General features: G+C 34.4%; 1 protein-coding gene across 4 annotated transcripts in view; it reads left to right on the top strand.

The window, feature by feature from the left end:
• The first annotated feature begins 235 nt into the window (after positions 1-235).
• The window catches only part of AP1AR (adaptor related protein complex 1 associated regulatory protein), a 36,507-nt gene continuing 13,810 nt past the window's right edge, over positions 236-22,932 (top strand). For 2 of the 4 annotated variants that reach the window (XM_081304641.1, XM_081304640.1), the window contains exons 1-3: positions 236-508; positions 18,959-19,046; positions 21,008-21,034. In XM_081304641.1, the coding sequence (XP_081160767.1) occupies positions 369-508; positions 18,959-19,046; positions 21,008-21,034 (255 nt within the window). In that variant the 5' untranslated portion in view covers positions 236-368. Of the gene's footprint in view, positions 526-18,958; positions 19,047-21,007; positions 21,035-22,932 lie in introns of all 4 variants that reach the window. The other 2 variants (XM_081304639.1, XM_081304638.1) reach the window with 1 other exon arrangement.

Genomic DNA, 22,932 nt, shown 5'->3' with positions numbered 1-22,932 from the left:
AGGGAGCCCAATCAGGGCCCAGGAGCGGCCGGGGGTGTGGCAGCCTCGGCTTCCGAGCTCGGGCCTGGCTCGCGGGAAGGCGGGGCCTGCGCGCACGACTCCCAGGGACTGGCCTACTGCGGCGGCCGGAGGCGGTCACTCGTCTTGGGCTGGGGGCTGAGGCGAGAAGGCCATGCTGCTGGCCAGGCAGTCGAAACCCCGCAGCCCGGCGCTCCTCGCTCGCGCGGCCACGGCTTGGGGGCCTCTGGACTAACCGCTGCCTTTGTTCCGAGCGCCTTGTCCCTCCCGTTGCCCCAGCCCCTCACGCTGCCGCGCTCCGGCCGGCCCGCCCTAGCTCCCTGAACCCACCTTCGGCTCGTGCCGCGCGGATGCGGCTGCCGGGCCTGGGTTTGGGCTTTGAGCGGGAGGAGGAGGAGCAGCGGTGGCACCTGGGCGGCATGCGATGGGGAACTGCTGCTGGACGCAGTGCTTCGGGCTGCTCCGCAAGGAAGCGGGGCGGCTGCAGCGTGTAGGAGGCGGCGGAGGGTAAGCCCGCTAGGGGACTGGCCCAGCCTGAGAGACACCTCTCCAGCTTCTGGCGGGGAACCCTCTCAATGTTGCCCATCTGTTAGGAGGGTCCGAGAGCCTTGCTATCCTGACAGCTTAACAGGCGTCGAGTAGGATGATGGTCGTGGAGGCCCTGCTAGGGGGCGGTCTCTGGGCCTCCTCGCGAAAGCGGTTGAGGAGGGGGCGGGGTGTGGCTCCTGCCACCCCCAGCAAGACTCCTGGTCACGCGGGAAGCAGTCACGGGAGGCATTATCTCGAGGAAGCTGGTGCACTCTCACGCTGATGGGCAGGAGGACCGGCTCTACAGCTACCTGGACACACCCTACATTGAGTTTGGGTTTAATTCCAAAGTCGGTATCGCTGTATTTGATCTCCTCTTTAGTCCTGACAGAGGAGATGAGAATTTGGCTCCAAAGTTAATGCCTCAGATGGATTTTAAGTAGAAGTCATCTGGATGCAGAAATAAAATAAGATTCCAGGCACTGGTGAACTTTTTGATAGAAGGAGTTGCTAAATTGCTGAGTTTCCATTGGGCATTCAGATTTTTGGTACTGATGACAAGAGAGACAGTATGTCATTTTTTTCACATTATTTTATTTTGAAATTTGGAGAGGAATGCCATGCAGTGACTGCTACCCACACATACACTAGGTAAATCCAAGTGTTTCTGAACCTCACTCCTTGAGTGAAACTGCGGATATGCTAAGATTTTTCTATCCACACCATAGAGTAAAAATTTTTATATTCCATTTTTGTGTTTTATTTAATAGAGTGTTGAGAAAATTGGGGCAAATCCCTTTGGAGTTGACTTTGTTGTTAATAACTATCTCTCAGGAATCCAAACCTACAATTGGAAAATGTGAACCAAGCCACTTCATGTAAGGAATAAACTAATTTGCAATTTTTGAAACATTGCTGAGTTTTCAGCATCTGCCCCACTTAGCCAATAGTATTAAGTAATAAGATGTTCAGCATAAACATGCAGAAATCAGATGATTATAATTTGAGCCATTGGGTAATGAAGGTCTCATAAAATATAATATGATTCACTTATCAACCAGACATTGTATCATCTCACTGATACAAAGTAGTTTAAGGTTTTACTCTGAATGTCCCTGGAATGGAAGTTATAAGGATTTACAGATTTTTCTGCCTGATTTAGTCTTTTGGTTTCCCTGAATTATTACTATCACTGTTAAGGGGAGCATGGTTGCTGTTTTATCTTGTCATCCACAATCTTCTAATTTACCTCTAACTTTTGTGTGTATGTGTGTGTGCACCCATAGAATTATGTTGTTTAAATAGGCTTCCCTAAGGACTACATGCACACAATAGTAGGATATTTGCCTTTTTTATTGTTTGTCTTTGAGTTGAGGAGGTTAAATTCTAACCTTTAGAAAGGAGGGAGGGTCTTAATTCTGAATGGGTAGGCAAAAATTACTGTTTACCTTTGGACTATATTATATAGATTTTGTAGAATTTTTGTTTTATCACAGAGATTTTACAAACTAATTATGTATTAAAAGTGTAGATTCTGGTCCCTGAGCACATGAGCTGGAGGAAATCAGTGAATCAGTGTGTTAAATGTCCATGTTTCAATGTCATTGAAACATGGGGGGGGGGGGTTATCTGGGAGTTGTAGATGCTGTCATCTAAAACCATACAATCAATATTGATCCTATTTCTTTTAATCCAAAAACACAAGTTTTGACAGTTTCCTTACTTGAATCCTTTGATAATTTACTGTTTAATATTAATCTTAACACTTTTCTAGCAGCTTTTTGTAAACATTTAGACAGGTAGATATAATTATTTACACAATAAGGTTAAACTTTGTCTCTCGATTTGGTTGCTATTTTTACCCACCTAGTAAGTTTTGATTTTCCTTAAGGCATAGTTAACAAAAGCTTGATTTGGTTTTATATGTCATGGTAGTGACTACAGGTAGAAAAATAGGGCTTACTGGGTTTTCTTAGGCTGATTCAAACTGGACTTCACAGGAGTGCTTTATGATGCAAAGCCTGGTGTCTTACTCTTGCAGATTTCCCAGGAGTACTCAAAATCAGATCACTCTTATCCAGTCTCAAAACCAGAGTTAACCAAAAATACTACAGAATTCTAGAATTTTATATTCTAGAATATCTGTTGGCTAGTCAAAATATTAGTATCAGTGTTGAAATATATATTGGAAATCTTACTGCTAATAAAGTTATTTGGTGATAAAATAGGGTTTTAAAAAATATCTTTTAAGAAATAAAATTTAGACATAATAAGTTATCCTTCACTGAAATTTAGCCTGCCAACACATTCTAGAGAGCTCCACCTGCTGGTTAGTTGTTCTGTTTCTTTGGGCAGTATTAGAAAACTTTCATGGAGACTTTGTGTCCCTTTCTTAGTTTTATTTTTTCTCAGAGACCCCAGTTATGTTTTATTGTATTGTGTTTTAATTCCCATCTTTACTTTGCTTTATAATTGCACACAGTGGTTCCAGTTCTTATGTTCTATAGTTTAAGGGTACGATTATGTTTTTTATCCTCCTCAATATTTAACAGTTGTTCGCCCTTTTGGCTCCAAGTAGCAGAGTTACCTTAGGCAATAGTTTCCATGATTTCATGGTTTTCCTTTCTCAGTAAAAATACCATTAATAATATTTTACTCATTACTTGTATGCACCAGGCACTGTTCTAAGTACTTTATATTTCCTCATTCATTCCTCATCACGCTCCTATGAAGAAATAAGTACTATCACATATTGAGTATCCCATAGCCAAAATGCTTGAAACAAGAAGAACTTCAGATTTTAGATTTTTGTAGATTTTAGGATATTTGCATACACATAATGAGATAATTTAGGGATGGAATCCAATTGGAAATACAAAACTTATTTATGTTTCATTTATACCTTGTACAGATAGCCTGAAGGTAATTTTTATAGTATTTTTAGTGCATCTGCATTTTGACTGCTGCCTATCATGTGAAGTCAGGTGTGGAATTTCCCACTTATGACATTGTGTCAGAGTTCAGAAAGTTTCTGATTTGGGATCCTTTCATGAAATATTTAGGATTTTGGGATTAATTATTTCAACCTGTACAAGTATTATAGGTTAAAAACTGAAGCTTAGAAAGTTTAACTTGTCTAATAAGATAGAAGAATGGGATTGCAGCCCTCTGAATTCAGATCCCTTTTCCTTTCTAAGGAATATCTCATGACTCTTTATTCTGTATATAATCATTTGGTTGTTATCTCTCCACATACTATCTTGTACTTTGTTACTGGAAGATCATTGAACATATCTCAACAACCTGACTTTATTCTGTGTGACGAGCTATTGAAATTGTGCTCTTGACCTCTGTAGCATCACTTTTATCTTTTTTTTTTTCCTTATGATCCTCTCCTAGCTATTCTTACTGTATCTACTTACTAATAATATGGAGTTTTCCTGTGTTTTCCCTTTATTGATTCCCTTCACCTGTGTGCTAACATTTCCCAGAAGAAATTTCATCCATTTCTACAATTTTGAACAGCTACCACTTCCAAATCTCACCTGCATTCACCTATTTTCAGTTGCCTACTGAAGAGATACTCCTGCAGATATTCTGTTCAATCTCTGCAGAACCTGTTTCCTTCCACTGTGCTTGTGCCTTAAACATTGCCTCTCCTTTTGCCTAGTTAGTAGCTTCCAGGCTGCTTTCCTTATAGTATCTCTCTGCCCATCTTTCTTTTCTGTCACTGGAGTTAGGTTTCCTAAAACCCATATTGGATCGTGCCAGTCCATTATTTATAACTGCTTTCTGCTTCCTGTTTCCTACAGTTAAAATTTCTCAGTTTTTTTTTCATCCTGTGACAGCCATGACGAATTGCATAGTATTCAAATATGCAACATAATGTCTGTTGGTATACTCAGGATGATGGCAGTTGTGCATTAGGGTATCTATAATCTTTGTCTTCTTGTTTAGAAAAATCATGTCAATACAAATCAGTGAGAAACAAAAGAATAACATTGAAGCTATTCTAATTCCAAAAAAATTAGCTCCTTCAGAAATCTTAGTATTTTAACTTTTTTGATTAATTATTATCCTTGAATTGAGTAATATCAAGTTTAAACTTCTGAAGAGGTAACTTAACCTTACCCTGTTTTGCTAGCCTTATTCTTTGCTGTTCGCTCACTTGCCACATCCTCAGTCTTCTCTGTACCAGATGAACTGTGAGTATTCCTGTTCTCTTAAAATACAGTGTTCTCTCACCCTGTGCTTTTATATGTGATATTTCTTCCTTCCTCATTTCCTGGTTTGGGTGCACATTTACTTATCTTTAAATATTACTTTTCCTATAAAATTTGCTCCAGCCCCACAAGATAACATTTTCTCCCTGAGGAAATAATGTTTTCTTCAGGTTCTACATCAGGGGTTGGTAAACTTTTCCTGTAAATGGTTAGATAATATGTATTTTAGGCTTGGCAGACTGTACAGTCTCTGTTGTAATTTCTCAGCTTTGCTGTTTTAATGCAAGAACAGCTGTAGCAATGTATCAAGAAATGGGTAGTGTCAATATTCCAATAAAACCTTATCAACAGAAACAGATAGTAGACTTGGTCATGGACCATATTTACCAACTCCTGGTAGGTAGCATGATATTGGCCGAGAGTCCTTACATTCCAATACTGTATTTTTATCTTTATCTTTTCTCATTCTCAGTATCAAATGTTTGTTGAATGAATAGCATTATCTATGATATAGGATCTACAAAACAGAGATTTCTTTTGTCCTTCAGTTTCTTTTTTGGATCTCAAGATAATTCCCTAACTTTTGCAAAAACACCCCCATATACTCATGCCTCTTTATGTTGACTCTTTAGGAGACCATTTAGAGTCACAATGAAAAATTTAAAAATATTTTAGCATAATGTATGTCACTGAAGTACAGTAATTGATAGTGTTAGTTGTAAAAGATTCATGTTGGTGTTTTGCATGTTTACTAGCTTTGAAAAATACGAAAGTGTAAGACATTTCTGTTGACATCTTAGAAGTTGGGAAAGAAAGCAGTAGTGAATTTAAATGGATATGAATATCTTGTACATTCAGTGTTATAGCTTAAAGATTTCCTAGGGCTCTGTTCTGAACCTTACTATATTCTTCCTTAATATATTTTTCTCTTTAATGTGCCTTTTGGGTAATGGTGTGAAAACATATGACTTTACCTCTACCCATATACTAATGAGCTCAGTCATTTCATGCTGAGTTCTGAAATATATAGTTGCCTCCTGAATATTTCCACTTGGATATCAAATATGACTTCTAAAATTCATTTTACAAAGCCGAACTATCTTTATTTCCTTCTCATAACCCTTTTCTCTTTGTAAGCCCTAACATTATGACTTTGTTTCCTCTCCTGAGTGGTAAACATTCTGTGAGCCTGACAATCATATTAAACTCCTCTCTTTCATTCACCCTCCAAACCCAGGGTATAAAGTCCTACAGATAATTCCTTCTGAATGTTGCCTACATCTTTCCATCCTCTGCCTCAGTAAAGACCTTGTTGTCTTCCGTATTGTAGTTCTGCACTCATGGTGATACCTTTTGAGCTTGTATCTTTCTACTCCAAAAAACAAAGAGAAGGAACCATTAGAACTTAGTTAGATCCGAAGTCTCCTGCCAGCTGTTTTCCTATCTGCTACGTCTTCCATTTAACAGGTTAAGATTTGTCTTGTCTTGTCTTCATGTTTCCGTTTTCTTCTCACTTAGTCTTCAAGGTAATCTAATGTTCCCCTTTCCTGCTACCTCTTTCCTTGAATCTCTGTCCCCTGCATATGTTCATTTTCTTCTCAGTCATTACATATTGGAGTCCTTCAAAATGTATTAGACTCTTCTCACTGTCTGTACTCCTCAGGGTATAGCGTGCATATAGCTGCTAACCTAGAAGTTGTCTTTGATGCTACTCCGCATCATCCCACACTTCCAATCTATCTTCAGGACCAGGTGTTTTTCTGTACTTTCTAAATAGCTTTTTAATCCACCCACTTCTCTTTCTGCTGCCATCTTAATCCAAGCTGTCATCTTGTGTTGCCTGGATTTCTAATATCCTGTGTTAAAATAGCACCCTTCCTCCTTCACCATTCTCTGGCTCTACTTTATTTTCCTTCATAGGATTTGCCATTCTATGACTTTGTAGACTAAGTACTTATTTGCTCTTGTCCATTGCTCCCTGTAATAAGAGTATAAATTGCCTGAGGTCAGGGACTTTGTTTATTCCCATATCTGCAGTACTCCAGCAGTGCTTGCCATATAATAGGTCCTTTATAAATATTTATTAACTGAGGGAATAAACTACCAAGTGGATCTACCCACATCTATTCCTGACTTTTTTCCTGCATCCTGGAGATTATGAGATCTTAAATGTAAATCTGTGACATAAGCACAGCACAAAATTATTTTTAAGGCTGTCTAAAGACCGAAATCTTTAGAATCTTTAATGTTAACATCCAAGACTCTACATTGTCTATTCCTTGCCTACTTTTGTTGTTGTTGTTGTTGTTGTTATTATCTGTGTTACACTCTGCCTTGAATCCATTTTTATTTAAGTAACTTCTACTCACTCTTCTCTTAGATGCTAGTTTAAGAATTATTCCCCACAGAAGTCTTTCCATTCCCAGCCCCTTAGGTGATAAGAGTTCACATTATCATGGAATGATGTTTTCTTCTGAGTATTCCTCAGGTTACGATTATCCTTCAAATGATAAGATTATTTAGTTAATGTCTATCTTCTGCTCTCAAAGTAAAGGAAGGAGTTAATGCTGGGTATTGCTTACTCTTAAACACTCACCTCCTACTTAAGTGCCTCATTGGTAGTCCATTTTCAGTAAAAAGTTGTTGACTGAATTAGTGAATACAGTTTTTTTAAAAGTGATGTTCTTTTCACTCCCCCTTGCTTTTAGTCCTTTCTCTATGATCCCCTCTTTCCCTTTCTTGGGACCTATCTAAATTCCTCTTCTTCAATGTGATTTTTTTTTTTGGTATCCTTAATCTAAACATTTCCCTCTCAAAGCAAAATAGTTATTAATATATCTGCATGACTACCCTGTTCGACTATAAGCATCTTGGGCACATGGATCAATTTTTATTCATTTTTATATTTTAAATTCATAGTTATGCCTGTCATTCAGTAACCCAGTGAAAAATAGGAATAAGATTTAAAAATTCAGTATCATAGATGCATAAATGACAACAGTTTTTAAAAGAAGAAAGTGGTGAGTAATATTAGGTGCTGCACACAGACTGCAGAAGGTGAATGAGAAATAAAAGACCTTTAAGGTCCTTTCTAGTTACTAAATTCCTCTAAATCAGGCTCTTAAAAGGCAATGACTAATTTTTTTAAGCCCATTTTCTGTCTTTAATATGTTCAGAGAGAAGATTTGCTTCCTCTCTTTCAAGGCATAAAATTGATTTTCTGAGTATCTGTTCTTCCTGAATTTGTCTTCATTAGGAGGAGCTTATTAAACAGTAAGTATTGTTACTTTACTCTTACTACATATGTTAGGGTTTTCCAAAAACCAGAACCAGTAGGAGATACCTATATATCTGCCAATAGCTGTACCTTTATATGGATATAAAATGAGATTTATTATGAGGAATTGGCTCATGCTGTTGTAGAGGTTAAGTCCCATTGTCTTCCCTTTGCAGGCTGAAGACTCTGGAAAGCCAGTGGTCTAAGTCCCAGTCCATGGGCAGCAGAAAACCAAGGAAGATCTTAGCTCAAGCAGTGCAGGAGAGAGAATTCAACCATCCCCCACCTTTTTTGTTCTATTCAGGCCCTCAGCAGATTGGCTAATGCCTACCCAAATTAGAAAGGACCTTTTCCTTTACTAGGTCCACCAATTCAAATGATAATCTGTTCCACAACACCCTTGCAAATACACACAGAAATAATATTTTAAACAGATACCTGGGTATCTGGTAGTCTAGTCAGGTTAATGAAATTAACCATGACACCACCTGTGTTGATGCTGTTCCTGCCTGGAAAACTCGATTGATCTTATCTCTTTAGATTTGATTGGTTAAACCTCCACTGAAATATTTAATAATAATTGAAAAACAATGTGTCCATCATTATCTTTCTCATAGTTTTTGCCAGGCATCTGATTTATAACCTTTCCAGTCTTTTGTTCAGGGGGGAAAAAAGGAGTCATGGGAAGCTTTTAATTTTTAATAAACTTTGGAACCATTTACCCAGATTCTTCATCATTTATTTATACTGTCAAATAGAAGATATAGGAAAAGACTTTCTTCCTGTATTTTAACAGATGCAGTATAGAAGAATGTGAAGAGAAGGAACAATAGCAATGTAGAATTTTTGAGAAATTTTTAGTGTTACATTAAAAAAGTATTTACCTGCTATGCAAAATAACATGAGAAGCATAAAAAACTATACTTTCAGTCTGTTCTCAACAAGACAGATTTTAACCTTAAAAAAAGATTATCTTGTTATCTACCTTGATAACATCGATAAGTAAATATGTTTATAAGAATCTCCACTTCTGTACCATATTATTTTCAAGCTCTTCCAAATTTTTTTATATGCCACCATTGATTAGAGGATAGGCCCCAGGAACCAACCATTACCTCTCTTTTCAACTTCTCTAAAATCCTTGACATGTTTTAAATACATTTTCACATCTCAGTAGTAGCAAAATGGATATAAAGAAACCTGTTTCATTTCATTTAGAGACAGCTCTTGTGGTGATAAGGATTATATATAAATGAATGTCTATGGATGATTTTGGAGAGTTCCTGACTATTAATAAAAGGAAAATGCACTTTTATTTTTCTTAAGTCATTTTTGGGAGCCTTTTAGTTTCAGTTGCTCACCTTTCACCCCAATTGACAACTGAGTATATATACTCTAGAATAGAATGGTTGGTTGTTGCCCACATCATTTCTCACCTTCCCCTACCCTCCAGGGCATGTGACTAAATTCCTGAAAGTTAAATGTAACTAACTATACGATGTGACATTACCATTTTCTTCACAGCTGGCTCTTGTGATATGGCTATATTTCTAGAGGACTCTCTAGCATCTCACATCACTTTATATACCTTGTCCTTTCACTTCTGGAAGTGGTATGTCTTGGATTTACCAAATTTATTTTTCTCTTGTTCTTCCACCCTAGACTTCTGCTTTCATATTATATTTCTGTTGAAATTCTGCCAATGCTTCCCATCATCTCTTGATTTCCATTCCATCCGCAAAAACCTCATGATTTTTATCTTCTCATTTTTTTAATCTATCCACTTTTCTCACACCACCCTAATCCAAGCTGTCATCATTACTTACCTAGCCTCAAATTTGATTGCATACATTATTCATGCATTCACTCTATGCATTTATACCCACTTATTTATCTAGGACTCTTGTGGTTCTTGGCACTTGCCAGAGCAACTAACTACTAAGGCTGGTTTATTCTCCTAAGTTGAAAGAAAGAATTGTATTCCTATTTTTCTATAATTACTTCAAATACAATAAACATTGGTTTTATTTGCTCTATAGGATTATCTTTGATCAAGGATAGTGATTCTTACCTAGAGTGTTCATTCACAATTCCCATTTTCATGTGTATAGTTCCAGTTCATTTACTTATTTCTCTTCCTGTGTAGTGTTTCATAACATGAGTAAACCAAAATTAGTTTATCCATTCTCCTGTTGATGGGCATTTCTGTTATTTTCAGGGTTGGTTTTTGTTTGTTTGTTTTTTGCTATTACTGCTTCAGTTAACATTCAGGTATATTTGTACTAGATTCCTTAGGTATATATAACTACAAGTGGAATTTCAGGGTCATAGCTTATACACATTCAAATGTACTAGAAAATGCCCCAAACTTTTTCAAATTATACCAATTTATATTTTCACCAACAATGGATTTCCGTCATTCCCCTAACATTTGATATTATCAGAGACTTCTTTTCCCCAACATATTAATGTGAAATGCTAGCTCATATCTCCATTAAAACTTTATTGTATTCCTATATACCAGCAACAAATAAATAATGCATATTTTTAAATTATCTTCTATGATAACAAGGAAACTAGGAATAAATTAGTGATAGACTAGATCAATTTTTTTAAATCCTATTAAATAAATGGAGGGAATACTGTGTTCATGGTTAGAAAGACTCCCCATGCTTAAGATATTCTTTATCAATTGACCAGAAGTTCAGTGCAATTCCAGTGAAAATCATAACAAACTAATTCCACAGATTTTGAAGAACGTTGAATTGTCCTATCAGTTAACAAGTTCTAATAATTAAAACCCTGTATTATTGGCACAAATATAAACACATAGGTGAGCATAATAGAATATAGCCCCTGAGCTCTGTGTCAACCTGAGGGTGAATCTCAATAATATTCATTTTTAACAAGGTGATTATTTCTTACCCAACTATGTGAATGACTTCTTTACTAAACTAGAATTGTTAGGACTAAAAAATCTATTAGTTGAGATATTTTTATATATTGTACGTAGTTCAGGGACTCATACTTTTTTTTCCCTCATTTTCTACCTGAACTGCTAAAGGTATCACTAATAATAACTTAACTATTGAGTTTTGCCCAAGAGTTGGGGCTGCCTCCCTAGATTTACTATTATCATTTTCTTATGTTATTTCCTGCAATACTTAAAACATTCACACCTCCAAGAATATCTGGTGTAATGAACTTGGGAGTTTGCAAAAGGCATTGTTGTGTTATCATAGTAAATGAATAAAGATTCAGTAACTTTAGTCAAATGTTACAAATATGAATCCAGAGAATAGGGGGTTTTAGCTTTCCATTTTTATTTTTAAACAATGTTTACATAATAGAAAAATCTTAAACTGCTCTGTGCTAATAATTTTTTTAAGTAAATTTAGGGAGCTTCGTACAGTATGACCCACTTATATGCTAACAATAGTTCTAAGAAAGTAGGATGGCTATTCTCCTTTATTTTTAGATCCTAATCAGTTATGATTGAAAATATTAAACCAGATTTTCTTTTGCTAATATTTTGTGAAAAACTCTTTACAAATAATAGTCATTTTATGATTAATAAAAAAATCATAAATGTTTTGTATATAACACAAAATGATTTTCTTTCAGAGTAGGCTAAGCATATGCTATGACCAGTGTTACATATAAAATGAGCATACTTTTAGATTTTAAACTGTATTGGAACATGCACAGCATTGTTTTCAGCTGCTGAAGTGTGATCGATTAAACTTGGGGAGAGGATTAATTGAAGAAGATCTAAAAGTTATTTTTCTGTATTTGACTATAGAATATATTAAAAAGAGCTTAGAGTTATTGGAGTTAGATATTTTACATTTTTTTTGTACTCAGTCTTCAAAATCAGTGTGTTTTTGAAATGTATATAAAATACAAAAAAAAAATACAAAAAAACCCTTTAGTTTCTGCCCCTTTTTAAGGGCCTTTGTAAGGACTCAGTAATGTAAATCTCTCTTTGCTCTCCATTATACTAATAGCTTGTTAATTTGATTTTTATAGCATCATATGTAGCTGAAAACATCAGGTCAATAAAGTACTGTTTTTTTTTCCTTTAAATTGAAGAAAGGAAAATGTTCTTGTTATTTCTGTGAACTAACAATAATCAGGAGTCAAGTTTTTGCAATAGATATTGTACTTTTACTCATTTTGTTTCCAATTTTTCCAAAACTCACCTTTCATTGAAGACCTGGGAGAACTGAATAAGAAAAGTCCTGTGACCCACCCTGCCCCAACACACCCAATAGCCAGTTTTGCAGTCCCATTTAAGCTGTTCTTCTATTTCCTCTTCATAATGAATTTTTAAAGGAAGATTAACTTCTATTTTCATTTAAGTCTTAAAACCTAGGAGTCTTAAACCTTTTTCTTTAAGGTAACTTAGAATGCCAAAGTTATGGATTCATTAGGTATTATTTAGTTTTAATTTTTGCTTATTGTTCTACTTTTCCATAGTGATTAGCAGTAAAATCCATAAAAATAGTAAGCTTTATGTATTTATTGGTGATAATATGAAGTATATGTATGGGAGAAAAGTGCTGACATTGCCATCTTTGCAGTCAACATTCCTTGGGATAGGAAAAGAAAAAAAAAAGATGAATTTCCTGTGTTTGATGTTATTTATTTATTAATTGGCATGTTGCTGGAATTCAACCCAGTACCCTGCACATGCTAGACAAGTGTTATACCACTGAAATTCACCCCGAGCCAGGTTTCCTGGGTTGAAGCAAGGAGGAAAAGAAAAGTGCTTTTATTAATCTGGAATTGAGAAGTAACACCAGGGTTAATTATAGGAAAGTATTATTAAGGAGTTTTGGGACTGATATTTATGTTAATTTATAGGTTTGAAATTTATTGTTAGAGAAAGTTACCCAAACTCTAACTTTGTAACAATGTCAGGCTCTAGGTATCCAAAATTACCTCCTTTTCTAGCCTTTCTCAACTCTGTAAATGATAACTTCACTCTTTGAAGTATTCAGTCCAAACATTTAGGAGACATCCTTGTTTCTTCCTTTTTACAAACACTCCTATCTAAACATTAGCAGATTCTATCAGCCTTGTTTTCAAAATTACTTATTACTGCCACTATTATTACTGTGATCCAATCCACCATCATTTTTCTGCTGTACTGCTAACAGCTTTCTTGTGGGTCTCTTAAAACTTGTCAGATCATCTGTTCAAGATCCTCCAGTGATATTCTTAATAGAGCTAATAAATTACCAAAGAATAACAGAATTATAAAATCATGTTTTTTTCTCCTTAATGATACAATGGAGCTGAGCAATGATTATCAATGGATGCCATAAAACTATTTGGTACAAAATTGATATGGATCTTTGTGATGGATGCTGACAGTACTTGAAACTACACATCAATCTTAACATCAATAGAAGTGGGATAAAGTTCCTGGTCTTATCCAGTAGTAAGAACTGCATATGAAAAATTCTTGCCTGTAAAAATTGAACTCAATATAGCAGACTTAAATCAAATTATCCATTTTCAAGAAATATCAGGAATAGAGAAAAAAGTTAAATAACACCAAGAAGGAAAATATCAGCCAAAACCAGAAAATGAAAAATTACACAAAATAAATGATACAATTTCTCTAAGGATATGAAGAAAGGCAGGGAGGAGTACAGAGTGTATTAGGGTTGTTAAAGACTAAAAGGGGTTTAAGATATCTAACAAGCTGTGTGTGGTCCTTGTTTGACTCTGATTCAAACAAATGATGCACAAAAAAATAATGGGGCTGGGTTTGTGGCTCAGTGATGGAACACTTGCTTGGCATGTTTGAAGCTCTGGGTTCGATCCTCAGCACCATATATAAACAAACAAACAAACTAGATATTAGATGATACTGAGGAATTATTTTTAATTGTGTTACATATGATAATGTGATTAGATTTTTTTAAGGTTTTTAATAATTAGAGATACCAATTGAGGCCAGGATAAGATAACATGTCTGAGTTTCCTGTAAGGTACTCTACCAAAATGAAATGAAACTGAAGAGTTAGGTATAAATGAAAGAAAAAATGAAAGATGGTAACTTTTTAAACTGGGTGAAGGATACAAAGAGGTTTGTGATACTCTATTTTTGTGCTTTTTTGAAATAACTCCTGATAAAGGTTTAAAAAAAAAAAAGTGACTGCCAAAACCAAACATCTCTTTTCATCTAATTAAGAATAAAATCCAAAATACCTGCAAAGGCTTGTTTGTGATGACCCTCACTGTTTATTTCTCATTTCTCATTCCTCATCTCCCTTTTTCATTCCAGCCATTCTGACCCCTTTGCTTTCTTAGAATGTGCCAAGGACAGTTTTGCCTCAGTGTCTTTGCATTTGTTTAGAATTTGTTTCCTCCAAATATCCTGGCTGGTTTCCTCATTTCCTTGGGGTCTTCATTCCAATTCTACTTTATTTATTTATTTAGATACTGGGGATTGAACTGAGGGACACTTTACTGAGCTACATCCCCAGCCCTTTTTATTTTTATTTCAAGACAGAGTCTCACTAAGTTGTTTAGGGCCTCACTAAATTGCTGAGGCTGGCCTTGAACTTGATATCCTGCCTCAGCCTCCAGAGTTGCTGGAATTACAGTCATGAGCCACCTCACGGAGGTCTGATTCAACTTTAGCAAAAAACCCTTCTCTGGGCAACCTGTATAATATAACCTCCTTCCCCCTGGCTGAGCCTTATTTTTCCCCAAATCTATTCTGCTTTTCTGTTTGTCTTCCATTATAACATATTTCTGGTTTATATGTCTCCTTTCTTGGCTTTCATGGCTAGTGCCACCCTCTGATGCATTCATTATCTATGCATTTATTATCATTCATTCCCAAGAGTGTTCTCAAGGCCTTTATCTATTTATTGACAGTTATTACATTGCCAACACTTGGAACAGTGTCCAGCACTTAGTGTAGGTACTGATAATGATAAGTTTAAAAACTTAAGCCTGCTGAGCACAGTGGTGAATAACTATAATCCTAGTGACTCAGGAGTCTGAGGCAGAAGGACCTCAGCTTTGAGGCCAGCCTCAGCAACTTACTAAAAAAATAAAAAGAACTGGAAATATGGCTCAGTGGTTAAGCAACTGGGTTCAGTTCCCTGTACAAAACAAAACAAAAATTTACTGATTATGTTTCTCCATTTCCCACCCCAGTTGTTCTGCTCACCTTTCACTTAGTTTCATCTTTACCTGCAGCAAATAGTGAAGAATTGCCAAGAGCCTGCTCCTCCCTTTAGAACAAAATCATGAGGTAGAAAATATAAAAGGTCAGGAATATTCATCACAGGAAACACTAAAAAGGTTATATTTCAAATTTGTTGGGCTTTTAAGGATCCAGTAATATTTTAGTCTTAATTTCTTTCATTAGCTTTTTAAGTAATTTAGAGCTCTCTGACATTTGAAATGGTACTTACAAACAGTTGGCTTTCTAATCACTTTTAAAATATGTATCATGTGAGAAAATAGAAAATACAGGAAAATATGGAAAAAAACTATGATTTTTATATGGCTGAAATTTGGCAAAATATCAGTGATCAAATTTAATATTTTTTAATACTTGCTGCACATTTGGGGGTTCTATACAGGTGCCAGCAATGTTCAAACAAATAAAAACAAACATCTATAATTCATAAAAACATATATATATATATATCAATATTATTATATTGACCTTATTTTCAGCTATATCTCAAATAAATCTTCTTTGATAAAAATATTGCCCAAGTTTGTCAAATTGAATATATATTTGAACCTTTCAATATAATCTTAGCATTTATGGTAATAGGAGTCAACGTATGTGTCTTTGTGAATGAGGTCTCAGTCTACTTCAAAAGGACAATTTGAGGTTTTTTTAAATATTTTTTAACATTTTTAACATTCTGCTTTCTGGTTTATTTGTCATGGTATCTCTTTGAATCATGTTTATTTTTTAGTCAGGACTTTGTAGGAACAGAAGCCCAGATCAAACATTTTAAGCAAAGGAGTTTATTAAGTTTCTCAAGTAGTGAACTGTGAGCCAGGCAGAGATGTACCAGCTCCTTAGAGATGACTTCAGTGCTATCAGAGAGAGCACTCTTTCAGTTGATTTCATTCCTCTTGTTGCAGATTAATAGGAATCATAATCTCCAGCAGCTCTTGAGGTCTTTTAGGAGCACATTGTCTCTGTCTCTGAATAACCCAAGCCAATCAAATGAGATGTGGGGGATGACTGGCTGGGTCAGATATTCAGAGTCAGAGCCATGTAATGACATGATTGTCCTCACGGGTGCTGGTTGTGGATACAGGGGATGGATAAGGGAGACATTTACAATGAACACCACCTTTGGCTTCTACTAAAATTACCTTTCTATGTAAAATTTGAACAGAATAGCATACTGCCATCAAATGTAAATGTAGTTGAGTAATTACTTCCCTGAGTTTTGATAGTGTTCTATATAAGCTTTTTTCGGCTTTATTTCATACTGATTGATGGCTTATATTGATTGGGCTACCTAGTATTACTGAACTGTTCATTTATACAAGTTGGTAAGCCTGGAAGGGGAAATAGATTAATCAGAGACAGTCTTCATTCAAGGGAATAAAGTGAAGGTTGCAGGGAGAGAAGCTTATGTGACCCAAAGCTGGAATCCTAGTGCCAGAATACAGAGCTACTGGGAGGCTCAGCTCATTTATGATTTTGTTTGAGAATGAAAAAGACAGGAGTGGATGCACTAAATAGTAAGAGGATTAAGGATATTGTGTTTGTAGTTGGTATGTTCCAGAAGATCTGTGGAACAATACAGAATCTTCTACAGTTTATCAGTGATCTCTTGAGTAGGCAAAAAAGAACTGTTTTGCATCTATCAGCAGATAAAGATTGTCACCAGAAAAAAAGAAGAAAGAAAGAAAAGATACATAACTATAATTTCATTGCTACTTTTATCCTTTAGTCATGACAATATGACTTTCTCTTTCACTGAACCTACTAACTCTCTATATATACACATAATACAAAGTATTCAGATTGGTCATCCCAGGTCCTCCCCATTTCTTGAAGGGGAGCTTTCTGTCCAAAAATGCTGATTAATTAGCAGTCCTATGTGTGGATATGGATCCATGTATACATAATACAAAGCATTCAGACTGGTCCTCACCCCAGGGCTCTCCCCATTTCTTGAAAGAGTGTTTTCTGCCAAAAATTTCTTGACAAATCAGCAACTCAGGTGTAGACATGGATCCCCATAGTGGGCATCCCTCTCCTGACACTTCCAGTAATAAAAGAATTTGAAGACTCTGTTCTAGACCAACTTTGATACTATAGTAGTTAACAGTGTAGACAAATTGTTGGAGCAAGTATGATAATAAAGATGTTTATTTGACCATATGTAAGTTTCTGTAATAGAAGCAGAAGAGAATGATTAAAGTCAATAGTTGGCCCTACTTGGAAAATTAATATAAGGAACTGTTTGATTGACATATGTAGGCATTGTTTTTCTTCTTTCTTTTATTAATGTGGGCATAGGAAGAAAACACAAAGTCTGCATAAAGATACATGACTCCATTATCTAGAGATAACTTCTTTAGCATATTTTCAGAAATATCTTTTTATATTTTTGATGTTTTACATATTTTAACAGAATTTGAGGACATACTTTTTATGTATTACTTAACAGTATTTTTTAAATTTGGGGGGTTTTCTTGTTGTGTCATACATAATTTTGGGATCCATTATGCCATATTCATTAGTCTCCTTCCCCAGTATCTTCCTTTCCCTCTTTCCCTCCCTCCCTATGATCTACTTGCTTTGCTATACTGATCTCTCTTCTATTATTATTTTAATTAGGGTACCATAATTATGTAAGTGGGATTCATTGTAATCTATTCATATATGGACATAGCATAATTTGGTAGATTTCATTCCCTAATACTTCCCCCTCCCCTCCCCTCCTGCCTCCTTCTCAGTCCTCTTTCTATACTGAATTGGTCTCCATTATCATGAGATTCCCCCCTTTTTTTCCAACTCATTTTTTCCCCGTTTTTCCCACATATGAGAGAAAACATTGGACCTTAATTTTCTGAGTCTGGTTTATTTCCAACTTCATCCGTTTATCAGCAAATGACATAATTTCATTTTTCTTTATGACTGAGTAGAACTCTATTGTGTATATATACCACATTTTCTTTATCCATAGCTGGTGATTTTACTGCTATAAATATTGATGTGTGTATATCACTATAGAATGTTGATATTCCTTTTAGATGAATACCAAGGAGTGGGATAGCTGGATCCTAGACTTTTAAGGTATCTTCATACTGATTTCCAAAATGGCTGTACTAATTTTCATTCTCCCAACAATGTATAAGTGTACCTTTTTTTACACATCCTTTTTGGCCATTATTGTTATTGTGTCCTTGGTGATTGCTATTCTAATAGGAGTGAGTTGAAATCTCAGTGTAGTTTTGATTTTCATTTCCTTGATCGCTAAGGATGTTGAATTATTTTTTCATATAATTAATGGTTATTTGTATTTCTTCTTTTGAGAAATATTTGTTTTAGCTTATTTGCCCATTTATTGATTGGATTATTTGATTTTTCCTGGTTAACAGTATTTTTAACAAGATATTGAGACAGTAATAAAAAGATAAATTTTTAAAATGTAATTGTAATCTGTTTTATGTAATAATGACATAAACTAATTAATTAGTATAAGTTTAGTAAGTATTAATATCAGGAAAAAGAAATATCTGTTGACTAAACATTTAAACTCAATAAAGTTTAGACTATATTGTTTGGTAAATTTGTTTGTTCCTTTTTGTGAATATAAGGTACTATATATTAGAGAATTTAAAGTTGCTCTTGAGGAAATATTTTTATGCCATCACATTAATTCAGTTTTAGGGTCAGTTTTGATTTTTACGGTTGTTTTTCTGTTTTCCTTCCCAGATCCAAGTATTTTAGAACATGCTCAAGAGGTGAGCACTTAACTATAGAGGTAAGTAGAATCATGAATTTGATTGGATTAAAAATGCCTTCAGAAGAGCAGAAGAAACTTTCAATTAGGGAGAAATAATCTAGACCCAAATTTAGTTCAGACTGTTTACACTGCAATAATATTGATTCTAGTGAAGAGGGAAAAAAAATGGGCAACTAGGAAGAAGAGTGTGTAGGGAGAAGTTTATTCTCCTAATAGGTTTGTTTTCATTTTACCCTATACATCTCAGAGAAAGGGTGCTGTCCTGTCAGTGATAGTGGCTCTGTTGACCTGCCCTATCAGAGAGATGTAGCAGAATCAAAGTAGCAAATTGGTTTTTAAAAATTTTTTTAATTTGTTTAAATTAGTTATACATGTCAGTAGAATGCATTTATGCACTTTGATATATCACACATAGCAGAAGCACTGAGTGCTTTTTCTTTGCTTATAAAAATGCAGATAACAGTAGAAGCTCCTGAATCCACTACTATGTACCAATCACTTTCCATATGGTTGAGAAATGCCACTGCACATAATTCTTACTATAGCTCTTTTGTAAACATATGATAGTTATCCTCTTTTATGGATGAGAAATCAGAGGCTTAGACAGATGGAAAAATTGGACTATAGAGTACTACCTGGAAGTGGCAGAAAACAAAATCCAGTCCTAAACTACTTTGCTCCAAAACTTGAAAACTATTCTTCACTGCTTTCTATGTTAAATAAGGAAGTGTATAAACTGAATTAGTTTTCTTAAAAATATCACAAACTAGTACAAAAAAAAATAATTTTTAACAGTTTTCTTTTCTTGAATTGTTTCTTCTTGATCTTTAAACAAGACAATGTTAACATTAAGACTTTTCTTTTAAGAGGTTATATATCAAAGTTTTTTATATTTAAATTACAAATATTTTAATAGTGTAATTTAATAGTAATGACTTTCATTAGGTCACTTGATATAATAGCATTTGTCACATTATAATCAAATTGTTCACATTCCTGCCTCTATGTAAGGATAGTGTCTACCAATAATTTTTCCTTGAAAATAATTATACAAATAAATAGATGGATAAATGTAAACATTTAGAGAAATTCTTACTTGGGTATTTTTTTTTTGTCCCTGTTTCTTGAGTAATTTTTCTTTATGACATTGAGTAATTTGTTCTGAACTAAAGTAAAGTGAAAAATTCTGGTAGTATATATTTAAAATACCTACATAAAACTGCATAAGGTAGGAGGATCATGAGATCAAGGCCAGCCTGTGCAACAAGGTAAGACCGTGCTCAAAAAAATCATAATAAATAAATAAAAATAAAATACCTGTATGAAATATTCAAGTCAGGTGAAGGTATAGTTTAGAATGTAGTTTCTCCTTTATATTTAATATTGCTGTAATTCTCTTTTTATTTTTATATAAAGTCATAAATACAAATAATACATGTTTGCGTGCCCATTTTGTAGACTTTTGAATATATTAAATGAGCTGATGTATAAAAAGGCAATTGACTAAAGTATCTTATTAAAGTATATTATTATTTTTTTCTCATGAATAGATTTGGAAACTAACAAAATAATTTTTAAATTTTTATTTATTTATATATAAAAGAGGAATGCATTACAGTTCTTTTTTTTTAATGTTTTGTAATTGTAGATGGACAGAATGCCTTTATTTTATTTGTTAATATTTATGCGGTGCTGAGGATTGAACCTAGTGCCTCACGCATGCTAGACAAGCGCTCTGCCACTGGGCTACAGCCCCAGCCCCATTATTACAATTCTTATTACATGTAGAGCTCCATTTTTCATATCTCTGGTTGTATACATATTATACTGACACCAATGATGATTGAATGTGATGATCATTATTATCTAAAGTACGTGTATAAAGTATATTATTTTTAAGGTGAGAAAATTACAATTTCTTGTGAGATATTCACCTTTGACAGGTATCCCTCTTAACACTTACTTTCTTGTTCTTTCAGTTTGAGAATCTAGTAGAAAGTGATGAAGTAAGTATTTCCATATTAGTATAACACTCATATTTGTTTGTCTCTTGAATCATCTGTTTACTTCTAAAAATTATTTTTTAAATTTTATTTTAGAATATTTAGTTTTACTTTTTGTCCCTTCTATATCATTTCCTTCTTTTACTAATTTATGTCAGCAAAGAATTTAGAATTTTTTATTATATAACCCACAATATAATACTACACATGCACAGGTTTTAAAGCTTCTTGTAGAACTCAAGGAACTTCAGAAAGCAAAAATTCTAACCTCTTCGCTTAAGTATGTAAAATACTTCAGCAATCTAGAATGGAACCTTTCTTTAAAATATTTTTCAAGGATTTCTGAGTATAGAATTCTATAATTTCTACAAAACATTCTATAATTTCCTTTCTACAATTTTCCATAACTATTACCTCTTTTCAGTTATTCTTAATATTGATCTTCTGTATTTCATTTTGTCCAAACTCAAATTTAAAATGTTTCATAAGTACAGAAATGTTAAAATATGAAGAAAAAAAGCATTCTTTAGAATCAGCAAAATGTAGTGTATATTTCTTATACAGGTATAGTTAGTTGTGCTAATTTTCAGCTTTACTAAACTAATTGTATGAGTTCCTACAAATTATTTAACCTCCGAGGGACCAACTTTCCACATCTCTAAATTTTTAACTATAAAAGCACAGCAAGCTCTGACTTTTTGTCCTTTATATTTTCTAAAGAAAGAGGAAAATGAATCATACCTTTTCTTTAAATTTTTAAGTTGTTCTTTAGCCCAGAATTTCCCAGAGTGTATATAAAATACTAGTCTCAAGATATAAATTGGCATATTAAAGATTCTGAAAACTGTTGTTAAACAAAATTATTTAAACCTGTTTAACTTAGAATTTCCCCAATTAATTTGCATATAAATCCTTCTTAAAAATCATATATATTTATCAACTGGTAGGACAAATTTGGGGAACTGTCTACCATTTTTTTTTTTTTTGCCAGTAAAATAACATACGAATTTCATGAACCTAGTTTCCTTACCTTCTCAAAGGTCACTTTCACCTCCATGTCTTTCCCTTTTAAAAGTTTACACAAACACAATACAACATTTTTAAAGCTTCTAATAAATAAGAGTTCTTTCAGCCTTCACAGTAGTTCATTTCAGTATTATATTGCTTTTCAAAAACACTTATAGTTTCATGTGTACTCCTAAGGTACTTTTTATTTGGTTGATTAAAGGTTTTCTTGTTTATTTGTTCTTATTGAACAATATTAACAATAAAATAGTTTTCTTTCAAGTGGTTATTAAGTTACTTATTTAAAAATATAATTTAATTGTAATAATGCCATATTAAGTACAGAAATGTTAAAATATGAAAAGAAAAAAATACACTTTAGAATCAACAAAATTTGTATATTTCTTATATATAAGTATAGTTAGAAGAACTTTAGCTTTTGTGCTAATTTTCAGCTTCACTAAACTAATTGTAAACTAACTTTCCTCTCATTTCACATTTTCTATTTGGTTTAGTTGAAAATCATCCTGTTTTGTAGTGCTGTTTTCTAAGTTTATTTGAATTATTTAGAATTTTTATTTCTCATCTTGGGTAGTCATGTGTTTCAATTGTCAGATATGACTAGTGTAAAAGTGTAAGATAAGCCAGGCATGGTGGTGCATGCCTATAATCCCAGTGAGTTAAGAGACTGAGGCAGGAGGATCCAAGTTCAAAGGTAGCCTCAGCAACTTAGCAAAACCCTAAGCTACTTAATGAGACTGTGTCTCAAAACAAAAAATAAAAAGGATTGGGGATGTGGCTAACCTAGTGTTTTTTTAAGCACTCCTGGGTTCAATTCCCAGTACCCCCCCCCCAAAAAAAGTGTAAGATATATTCATAAGCCCAAATTAGTCTTG

This window comes from Spermophilus citellus (assembly GCF_964194105.1).
Source record: "Spermophilus citellus genome assembly, chromosome: 8".
NCBI classification, from domain to species: domain Eukaryota; kingdom Metazoa; phylum Chordata; class Mammalia; order Rodentia; family Sciuridae; genus Spermophilus; species Spermophilus citellus.
The sequence above is the reverse complement of the archived record's forward strand: the minus strand, read 5'-3'. Positions and strand labels throughout refer to the sequence as shown.